The 11629-nt window shown below is 35.7% G+C and overlaps 1 protein-coding gene across 1 annotated transcript; it reads left to right on the forward strand.

Annotated features, from left to right (window-relative positions):
* The first annotated feature begins 7214 nt into the window (after nt 1-7214).
* On the forward strand, nt 7215-8195 carry LOC100673729 (olfactory receptor 4A5-like). The gene has a single exon (XM_003422326.3). The coding sequence runs from the start codon at nt 7215-7217 to the stop codon at nt 8187-8189; it is 975 nt and encodes a 324-aa protein (XP_003422374.2). The 3' UTR covers nt 8190-8195.
* The last annotated feature ends 3434 nt before the right edge of the window (nt 8196-11629 follow it).

The raw sequence follows: 11629 nt of genomic DNA on the forward strand, positions 1-11629 counted from the left end.
AAATATTTCCTCAAGTCATCATGATTGTGCATGATGGAAAACATTTATTAGGATACCTCCAATGGTTACTTTAGTTGAAAATATATTTTTAAGATTTTTGTTTCCTGGCTGGGACGCTGCACTCCAGGCTCCAAAACAAGTCACTGCTTCCCCATGATTTCTCCTCCTGTCAGCTACGTTGCTGTGCAGCCTGCTTAGGCTTGCTGGGTTTCCGCCAAGGTTACTTCATGGGGCTAGGGCTGCATCCCGTGCTTGTGCTGTCTCAGGAAGCCATGCTTGGCTCCTCTGCGCTTAGTCCAAAGCCCAGCGCTAAGGTTTTCTGACTTGGGACACTGGTTCCAGGCTGCAAAAATAGTCGCTGCTTCCCCGTGGTTCCTCATTCTCTTGTCGGTCGCATCAGTGTGCAGCCTACTTGCACTGGCCGAGTCTCTACCAAGGTTACTCCAGGGATGTAGGGTTTAGGGCTGGGTCCAGTGCTTGCCCCATCTCAGTAAGTCACATCCAGACCCACCACTCTGGCACCAGGGAATGGGGAGGGCTCAAGGCTGTGGCACGGGAGGCTGGTTCCAGAAGCAGTTGCTGCTTCAGGGGCGGCTTGTCACTCACCTGTCACGCAGATCAACTCCTTAGTTCTGTGTTCGATGGTCAGGGTTCGTAGATTGTCATGTATGTAATCAATTCACTTGTTTTTTCGCATCTGTGTTGCAAGAGGGATCCACAGTAGTTCTACCTAGTCAGCCATCTTTGCCTTGCCTCCCAATCAAATATTTTTAAGGTTATTTATACTTGGTCCTCCCTCCCCCCAAAAGAAACCAAACCCATTGCCATCGAGGCTATTCTGACTCATAGCCACTCTATAGGACAGAGTAGAACTGCCCCACAGGGTTTCCAAGGAGCAGCTGGTGGATTCAAAGTGCTGACTTTTTGGTTAGCTGCTGAGCTCTTTGACCACTATGCCACATCCTTCTATTTAAGAACTCTCTTTTGAAAGCAAAGCATTTTGGTTTTCTTTCAGGAAGTGAGCATTGCACTCATATCACTCAAGAACAGAAATGGGAATCTTGCCAGAAGTTCCATTTTGTTCTGAGAGTTATACTTATGAATATGATAGACTTCTCCTGAGCAGCATTGTTTGCCATGTGTCTATATGTGCTATTTTGTTTTTATTAAGGAGTTTTATTATGTTGCTCAATTTTTTAGTGACTCACCCTCTGACATCATTCATGACATAAAGGGCACTCATGATGTCATTTTCTTGTGTCTCTATGAAAGCCCAACGACCTTCCACTTTCAAATAGCGTGCACCTCATCACTGTATCAGGGAATTTTTGAATCCCAGCTCCTAGTGTTCAACACTGGGTGACAGTATTAGGGTTCTGCCAGTGTCTCCATCTGCACATGTTCATATAATAGACATTTCCAAAGTTATCTGAACACTAGGACTATGGCTTTCTAATGTAAAAGCTGTACAAAGAAAAAGAAGACAAAAGAAGAATTGATACATCTAAATTGTGGTATTAGCAAAGGATATTTAGCATGCTGTGGACTGCCAGAAGAATGTAATGAATTAACTTACTTTGAGTATGGCCATGTCTGAATTTTATCTCACAAAATTGTGACAGTATACTAAGTAAATCCTCGAGGAAAAATGTAAATATATATTTCACGTCTTTCCACATGTAACTATGCCTAAAATTTCTGTAATTCTAGAAGTTCTTTTGGAAGCAGAACAATATGGAAATTGCATTTAAATTTGGAAAGAGTAATGAACTGTTGATAATATGACAGATTCTAACGTTGTAAAATTTAAAATCAAGTGTTACTGCTCAGAAAACACACTCATAAACATAAACTAACCTAAATTCAGGGTGTTTCAGATAGGATGCTTCTGGTTGCAAATGACAGAACACTCAACTAAAATATTTTTGAACTATAAGGATATTTATTAATTGGTCATCATAACTATGAACTTCAGGGTTTATGCAGTAAGCTTCAAAGTTAGTTGATAACATATATCAATTTTGTGTAAAGGAGCCATGCATTCAAATAATATTTTAGGTTACTCAAATTTAGGGTTCCAGTTTGAAGTCCTAGTCAAGCTGAGTCTTGATACAACTGAGAATAAAGTGATTAAGTGAAGACACATCCTCTTGGATCAGGAGTTAAATCCTCGTGTTGTTACTATTGATGAAAGCAATTGCTGATTGTGTTTCAGAAATAGATCAGTATGGTTCCAGCTGATCTAGATTCAGGCTTAGGTCAAAAACATCTACTCCAGTCCAGAACTGAAGAACTGTGATTATCTGCCTTTTCAAAAACTGGAAGGTAAATTTCAGTAACTTACTTAGTCCCAATGTTCTCTGCCTCTGAGCCATAGGGTTTATTGGGTACAGAGGCTCTAACAGAGTAAGGCCTTCCTCTGCTAGGAATACGGTTAGGCAAGAGAATCTGCTGCTTGTTCTCCATTCATTTTGGAATAAACGTTATCTGCTTAGCTAAAGATTTACTAATATAAACTCATAATTTATTATTCACTTTATTTTAGAATTTTCTCTTTACATTACAGACTTTTCACATTACTTGATTGTCTGCCACTTTTTCATGGCAAGACTCAAGTCTTTTTTCCTCTAGGGATTGTCTAGGGAAGAAAATTGTCCAGGAGAGGTAACTTCATTTGAATTTGTTCCAAATATTCTAACAAACTAATTTATAATGAACTTGCATGTCTTTCATTTAAAATAGTGATGATATAAAAAGCCACACACTACGTCTGCACATATAAATGGAAGCATTATTTCCTGATAGAATGACCCAACAAATTTCTGAAAATTAAAACTCCTGCCCAGGCTGGAGACTCTCTAATTGGCATCTAGTCCTGTAGATGGTTTCATGTTATATTTTCTGTTGATACTTATCTTTCATTGCTTATAGGAATTTCTGTAAGGTCATAATTTTCTAGAGTGAGATTGGAGAGAGGTAGGGACATCCTTCTAATGAGGAAAGAAATGGTCTTTGGATATGCTTTTTGAATGACTAAATTGTTGAAAAGTTCTGCTCCTTTCTATGAGAAAGCTCTGCCGTTGGCTGTTCTGGAAAGTTAAATCTCAGCATTTGCCATGTTAGGTACAGAATTAATGGCTAGGGACATGAGTATTACCCTAAATCCTCAATCAAAGTAAAGTGCTTTTGTTGATTCATTGTAATTGATTAAAAAGAGAAAAATTCAAATAACTGATTTCAGTGATTATTATTTATTTTTTTTCTGTCATTATATACCAGGTCTGGCCAGGTTAATTTCCATGAATTTGCCCCGTTTTTACATAGTCATACAAACATAGCATTTTCATTGTTCTTCAAACACATTTTTCCAACAGGTGAGAACATTCAACTATTTATTATCTTTGTACTGTAAAAATTGACATTATTTTTAAATGTCTTCATATTCCAGGCATCCAGTTTGGATACACATATACTTCCTCATTTACCTGCAAAAAAAAAAAAAAAAAAAAGATATGATGGGCAGATTGTGTGGAAGTATGAAAAGTGTAACCACTTGGAACTATTTCTAGACTTACTGCTCAGTACACATTGTCATGTGTTCTGTGATTTCAGACAAATACATTAGATATCTGCAATTACTCTCAATGAAAAAAGCCCTGATTTTCAGGACCAAGGACAAGACCCAAGAGGTGAGTTTTTGAAACATCTGAAAGAGGGTATGCATTAAAAATTTACATGATATATTGAAATATAGCTAATGTTTTAAATATATTTCACTAGATTAATTCTGAATTTGTACAATTAAGCAAGAGAAACACAGAAATTAACCAGAACAACACAGTCTATTTGGCTTAAGTATTTTAGCCTGATAGGCCTTTACTGTTCATTTGCCAAATTACAGAAGAAGCATGTTGTGCATTACAAGGAAGTCAATAGATTTTGTAATCTTGGTTCATATGATATGTTAACAAAGATTTGTAGATATGTCCATAGATTTATCGATATATTTGAACTAAATAATAATAAAAAAAAAAAAAGATCTCATTGCCATTGAGTCCAGGGAATTCCAACTCATAGAAACCCTGTAAGATGGAGTAGAACTACCCCACAGGGTTTCCAGAGAGCTGCTGGTGGATTCAAACTGTTGACCTTTTGGTTAAGAGCAAGCTCTTAACCACTGCACCACCATGTTTCTGTATTTGAACTAGAGAATTTATTTTATTATATCAAGCATATCAGGGTGTAAAGAACAAATGTCTGTTATGTCTGGAAGTTTCATATGTGCTTTTATGTGTGAAATTTTGAAAATTATGACAACAACCTTATTAGTATTTATACAAAAGAAACTGGCAATCAGGAAGCACCTTGTTTACTGCCACTTAGAGTTATAAAACCATAATTGTAACATAAAAAAAAAATTTATAGAAGTTACTTTTGTTACAATGGTATTTTAATTTCTATTTTTAAAAAGCCATGCCCTTATAAAAATAACCTAAATTATTTTTTTCTGGAAAGGTGTTAACTTAGTGGTTTAAGTTGAAAGCCTAGTAATACTTTTTGTGTTTATAGTATCAAATATTTGAGGACTGAAACTATAGCAGATACTTGACGTACTCATTTTTTTTTTACATGGAAATAATTTAGCTGGCCAATGAAAGATTTGTTTCAGTGAAACCCAGCATTGATTATTAATAAGATTAAGGGCACTAGACCTTGGAGAAAATATGTAGTTAAAAATAATTAGATATAAACTATCTTTATCATTATTTATAACAGTTGTGCCTTTATCAATCTACAGCTTCAAAAATGATAGAACTCCTGAATCACTTGGACATATAGAGTGCTCATTACAGCTGGTTTCTAAAAGACAGTTCAAAATTCTTCTGTACATGTTCTCTCCCTCCAACCAAATCACTATAAATGAAATCGGCTTGTCTACATTTGAGGTTTAGTAATTTAGCAATTTTCTCCAAAAATGAATAGTCCTAAAGTTTGTGTTTGTATCTATATATGTACTATTTTGTCTTATTTGAGTTTGTCTTTAACCAGAAGAGCTAGGGACTCTGAGGAATCAATGTTTTGTTTTTTTTTTCTTTTCAATTTTCTTTTCCTTCCCTTCCTTTCTCTTTCTTTCCTTTCCCTCCTCTCCTCCTTCCCTCCCGTCTTCTCTCCTCTTTTATCTTTTCCTCTCTGCTCCCTTTTCCCCTTCCTTTCCTTTGTTTTCTAGGATAGGCTCTGTGTTTATTTGTAATGGCTTCCCAAGAAGCCTCCTGATTAAGTTCAGGAAGCCTCAGAGGTTGGCCTTCCAGCACTCTTCCACTAGAAGAAATCTTTCTGAAGAAGATTTCTTAAGAATACTACACTCAACACATTAATATCCTTATTACTTGTATATATTAATTTCTTATATATAATTTCTCTCTTCCTGATTTGATTCTTCTTTTCTTTCATTTTCTAGTCTTTAGGTCTCCATCTGATGCATGGGTACAATTTTTTCTTTTTTTTTCTGCTTAAATTTCATCAATATGCATACCATGACATGTAGATATTACTACACATATACAGCAAAATAGGTAATTCTTACAATGTAAAGTTTTATACCATGTCCAAAAATGAGTGTTTGTGAGTTAAATATATATATTATTCTAAGTAATACACTTATGACTAAATTGACAAAGGTCCAGATGATTTATTCTCATCCAATGCCCATCGTGAAACACTCAAGAACAATAATAAAAGCTCTTGTTTATTGATTCTTTTTTAGGTTCCCGGTAGAACACTACTGGGATCTCCAAGGATGTCCTGGGCCTGAAATATGTACACACTGAATGAGAAATCTTAACCATTATTTGGTTACTGTAATGATCAAATCACAACACTGGCTAGCATTTTTAAAGTAACAGTGATAAGCTTGGAGACTGTTGTTTAAATAAATAAATAGAAATATTCAACAGAATAAAATAAGGTGGAGTTTCACTGATAGTATCACAGATAGTCGGCCTGGGAAGGATTCTGAGATCATCTAGTTTAATCCTTTTATTTTCCAATGAGTAAATTGAGACAGACTTGTGACTAAATTTAGAAAATGACTAAAACTCATACCTCCTTATACTGAGTTTGGACTTTCCCTTTGAGCAAGTTCCTTTTGGGAATCTGGGCATTGAAGTTCTAATTTTGACCACTCTTAGTGCCTAAGAAGCATTATATATAAAACCCTGTTCCGTTGCCCTCTACCACTCTTTGCAGTGTCTACTTTCTCCCCCATGGCTACCCAGATCACCCCCAATTGATTTGAAAATACTGACTGCTGATGTACTAGCTGGTGTTTGTTATGTGTCAGTTAACTTCAGTTCAAAAACTTTTTCTGAAAATACAGATCATACTGTAAGGGTACTCCCCACAAATGCTACCAACTAAAAGTACTGACTCTATGTTAATAGAGATTTGTGTTAAGAGTTGTGGGATAAGCACAGGGGAAATGGAAAGCATTATGAAAGTTAAGAAGAGAAAGACAATCTATGTCCAAGTAATTGCTACAGGGAATAATGTGCTAAATAATTTTGTAGTTGCCTGATACACTTCGAAGTCCAGCTTTCCAGATTTAAAGATTCATAAAGACTGGACAGCCTTTGAGACAAGAAAGACTGAACTTCTAATAGTAGAATGTTGTAATATTTAGCAAGATATTCCTGAAAAGGGGTTATTTTTAGTGCTGTATAGATCATATCGTAAAGGTACTCACGACAAGTATTACCAACTCTAAGTACTGATCATATGTGAATTCGTTTAGAGTTTATCTTCACCACCGGAGAATAAGTTTCTTGAGAGTAGAAATCCTATCCCTCTTTGTCATTGCTGACCTCTGTACCAAGCACTGTCATGTTTTAAAAAAGGATATTAAATGAATGAAAGTTTGTTAGGCCTTGGACTGATCTTCTCTGTAGAAGATCCACTATAATTTAGAGATAGAACCTATTATTCATAGGCCCAATCCAGTCATCTGAGAAGTAGCATTGTTAAGGGAAGACATATTGGGATCTTTGAAAGAGAAACTCAGTAGATATTTCTAAATGTTTATTATGGACAAGCCACCGTAGAATAGTGAAGAAGTGCTCCATGACATAATGGACACTTTCATAGTGGTGTTCATGATTTTATTACAGGTCTTGTTCTCCTGAGCTCTCATCTCTGAAACAGATCTTGTAGAAGAGTAAATGGGACACAGTAACAATGTAACAGAATTTGTCCTCCTGGGACTCACTCAGGATCCTGAGGGCCAAAAAGCATTATTTGTCATGGTTTTGCTCATCTACATTGTGGCAGTGGTGGGTAACCTGCTCATTTTCATGACTGTTATTGTCAGCCCCTCCCTGGACTCCCCCATGTACTTCTTCCTTGCCTATCTGTCACTCACGGATGCTGTTTATTCCACTGCCAATTCCCCTAAAATGATTGTAGACTTACTTTATGGTAAAAAGACTATTTCCTTCTCAGCTTGCATGGCCCAGCTCTTTATAGGACACTTATTCGGTGGTGCTGAGGTCTTTCTTCTGATGGCAATGGCCTATGACCGCTATGTGGCCATCTGTAAGCCACTGCACTACTTGACCATCATGAATCGACAGGTTTGCATTCTGTTGCTGGTGGTGGCCTGGGTTGGAGGTTTTTTACACTCTGTGATTCAACTTCTCTTTGTGTACAGCCTCCCATTCTGTGGCCCCAATGTCATGGATCACTTCATCTGTGACATGTACCCATTATTGGAACTTGCTTGCACTGACACCTATTTTATAGGTCTCACTGTGGTTGCCAATGGTGGAGCCATCTGTGTGGTAATTTTTATCCTTCTACTAATCTCCTTTGGGGTCATTCTAAGCTCCCTGAAGACTCTCAATCAGGAAAGGAGGCACAAAGCCCTGTCTACCTGCAGCTCCCACATCACAGTGGTTGTCCTCTTTTTTGTGCCATGTATTTTCTTGTATGTTAGACCTGTTTCCAACTTTGCCATTGATAAATCCATGACTGTGGTTTTTACAGTTATCACTCCCATGTTGAATCATTTGGTTTACACCTTGAGAAATTCTGAGATGAAAAATGCTATGGAAAAAATCTGGGGTAGAAAGTTAACCAAAAGTAGAATAAGAATGTGTGTCCACACTGAAAATATCATTGCTAAATCTTTAAAGTAACAAATAGGCAGTTAATTATCACAATGAATGATTAAGTCAGTTCAACGGATTCTCTAGGAATACTACTCTTTATTGATGCAAAGGCATAAAAAAAGTTGAATAAATTATTCTTCCAGGTTAGAATTAACCTAACAAATAGAGACATTCTGGAAGCCAGATAAAAGGCAAGTGCTTTTTTTTCCTGTTAAAAATAAAACTAAACTTATATTGTAATTTTATTTTTCTCAGTATATGCTGAAACAGGACTTAGAAGAAATTCTTTTGTTTTTTCCTCTTTAAATAAAACATAAATCAAGTTACTTTCTGAAAATTTTCTATCATCCAAATTCATGAGAAAACAATTTGACTAATCCTTAGAACAAATTTTTGAGGCCAAGGGTATGATTTTAAAATTTTACTGTTCATTATTCTATTAGCACAACAACTTTTTTTTTTTTTTTAGCTCCACTATGCATTTTGTGTTTAAGAGTACTTCTGTTTCTCTGGGCAATGTCTATGCATTTGCAATTCTATATATTTAAGAGGGACATGATATTATGTTTGGTTTGAGACACGATTAGTGAGCAATTTTCATCGATGGGATGTGGTTGATGAAGAAAACTCATTCTAGTTCTTGATCAGAGGAAGGATACTATTTCACCCTGGATTTGAAAATCACATTAATCTAAGTTATAAACATATTTTATATTTTCCTCACTAGTTATCATGTGCACTTTTTTTACGATTCTGAAATGAGTAGGTAGAGCTTCCGATTTCGTCTCAAACTTGAAGATATATAAAGTAACATGTTATTTAGCATAAGCAGCATGTTCCCTAAAAATTGTAGTGTAAACTTTAAATGTAAACTCTTTTTACATGTAGGCTTAGTCATGATTTGTTTTGGCAAAGAGAAAATTTTGCTTTTTGTGCAAAAAAATAAGTTCTTCTCAGTCTACAGCCCAAGCAGGAACATCCCAAAGCCAGAAAGCAGAAAGAATGTTCTCAGTGTAATATGGAACATTATCTATGCTAAACAAGTGTTTACTTTTCTAACTAAAGGACAGATTTTAGAACGTTTCTTATTTTTAAGTTTTAGTGTGCAATTTTTCATGTATATCCAACAACATATGCAATTATTTATAAATCTTGTAGCCGCCTACCTAGAATATTACTAATATCATTGAAACTCCCTGATTACACTTCTCTGATGCCATTCCTCCACCTCTCCTCAGAAGTAATCCCAATCCTAATTTTTTAATCACAGTTAAAAATAGTTTAACTATGTATGTGTGTATCCTTAAAGTGTATTGTTTAGATTTTCTTATTCCTTACTTTTTAAAAAATTACTTTATGTTGCCCATAGTTTTCTGAATCTTAACTTTTGTCACTCAATGTTAACTTTCTAAGATTTGATTATATTTTTCCTGATGCATATGATTTCATTGTTTGAATATGCCACAGGTTATGTAGGATTCTCTAGTTGGTGTTCATACGGATCATTTTGAGTTTTTGTTATCATATGCAGTGTCACTGTGGACATTCTAAAAGAAATTACTTTGTGTTAAATAGGGTATTTTCATGTTCAGTTTTCCAGCTGGTTGCAATTTTTTCCTTAAGTGGTATCATCAGTTATACTCCTGCCAGCAGAGTTGAACAGTTCCATTACTCTGTATACTTACCAACACCAGATGTTGAAGATGCTTGATATTTTGGTCATTCGATGGGTATAAAACTGTGATTTCACTGTGGTTTTAATTTGCATTTTTTATTTCTATTGAAGTTGAGTATATTTTCCTATGTTTATTAGACATCACTTTTTCCCCTCTTCTATGAGATGTGTATCTATGTCTTTTGTCAGTTTTTCTACTGGATTGTTTTTCCATTACTGAATTGCGTATGTACCTTGTGTACTAATTATTTTTTTTGTTTTTGGGTATTAAAAAATGTTTTCCCTGTTCATGGTTTTTCTTTTTACACTTTTAACATTTCATTTGAAAAATAGCAACTTCTTAATGTAGTTAAATTTCTCAGTCTTTATGTGTTTGGTTAAAAAACAAACAACAAAAAAAAGTGTGTTTGGTTAGCTCTTCTAAAACCAAAACCCATTGCTGTCAAGTCGATTCTGACTCATAGAGACCTATAGGAGAGAGTAGAACTGCCCCATATTGTTTCCGAGGAGCAGCTGGTGGTTTTGAATGGCTGAGCTTTTGGATAGCAGCCTAACTCTTAACTGCTGTACCACCAGGGCTCCATCCTCTATTATAGGGACAGGAAAATATTCCATATTGTCTTCTAAAGATTTCAGTATTTTGAATTTTTATCATCCAATTTTAGTCTACCAAATATTTTATTTTCATAGCTAAACACGGCATCAGTAATCTATTCTTCCTGCCTCTTTCCTCAGCATAGGAGCCTCAAATTCCATGTAAATGTTATGAAACAATGAGTGTGTTCATTAGTAGACACATTTCTTCTGTGGCCACTAGGGTTTCCAAACATACCAAGCTCAAAATTTTGAGGAAGCATCAAAAGATGAATGGACAGGAAAAAGACGTAGCAGTCTGCTTCTGTAAAGGTTATAGTCTTGAAAACACTATAGGGCAGTTTTACTCTGTCTTATGGGGTCACTATGATTTGGAATTGACTTGATGGCAATGTTTTTGTTTTTGTTTATTACTTCTTACTAAAGAAGGAGCCCTCGTACTGCAACATGTAAGCACTAGGCTGCTAAATGATAGGTTGGTGGTTAGAACCCATCCACTGGCTCTGCAGGGGAAAGACCTGGCAATCTGCTCCTGTAAAGATTATGGCCTAGCTTAGGGGATAATGAGTTTATGTTAATTGTGGAGGAACAACTCACAAAAGGAAGATGAGTATGGTTGCACAACTCAAGGAATATAATCAGTGTTACTGAATAGTACTTGTAGAAATTGTTGAATTGGTGTATATTCTGCTGTGTATATTATCAAACACACAACAAAATAAAATAAATTATTGAGAAAAGAAGATGAAAGGAAAACACAGTCACTGTACCAAAAGAGTTAGTCGAAGTTCAACCATTTCAGCAGGTAGCATATAATCAAGAACTGATGGTACTGAAGGAAGAAAATCTAAGCTGTGCTGAAGGCATTGGTGAAAAACAAGGCTTCAGAAATTGATGGAATACCAGTTGAGATGTTTCAGCAAATGTATGCAACCCTGTAAATTCTTCACAACTGCAATCTTTTCTCCATTTATCATGATGTTGCTTATTGGTCCCGTTGTAAGGTTTTTCTTTTCTTTATGTTGAGGTGCAATCCATACTGAAGGCTGTGGCCTTTGATCTCCATCAGTAAGTGTTTCAAGTCCTCTTCACTTTCAGCAAGCACGATTGTGCAATCTGCATAACGCAGGTTTTAATATAGAGCTCATAAAATGAGATAAACGATATATAATGTTAAATTCAATATTTTGAAAGACAT

Source organism: Loxodonta africana, chromosome 7 (genome assembly GCF_030014295.1).
Source record: "Loxodonta africana isolate mLoxAfr1 chromosome 7, mLoxAfr1.hap2, whole genome shotgun sequence".
NCBI lineage: Eukaryota > Metazoa > Chordata > Mammalia > Proboscidea > Elephantidae > Loxodonta > Loxodonta africana.

What these genes read in the sequence shown, in the direction of transcription:
- LOC100673729 (XM_003422326.3), top strand. Translation starts at nt 7,215, where the DNA reads ATGGGACACAGTAACAATGTAACAGAATTTGTCCTCCTGGGACTCACT.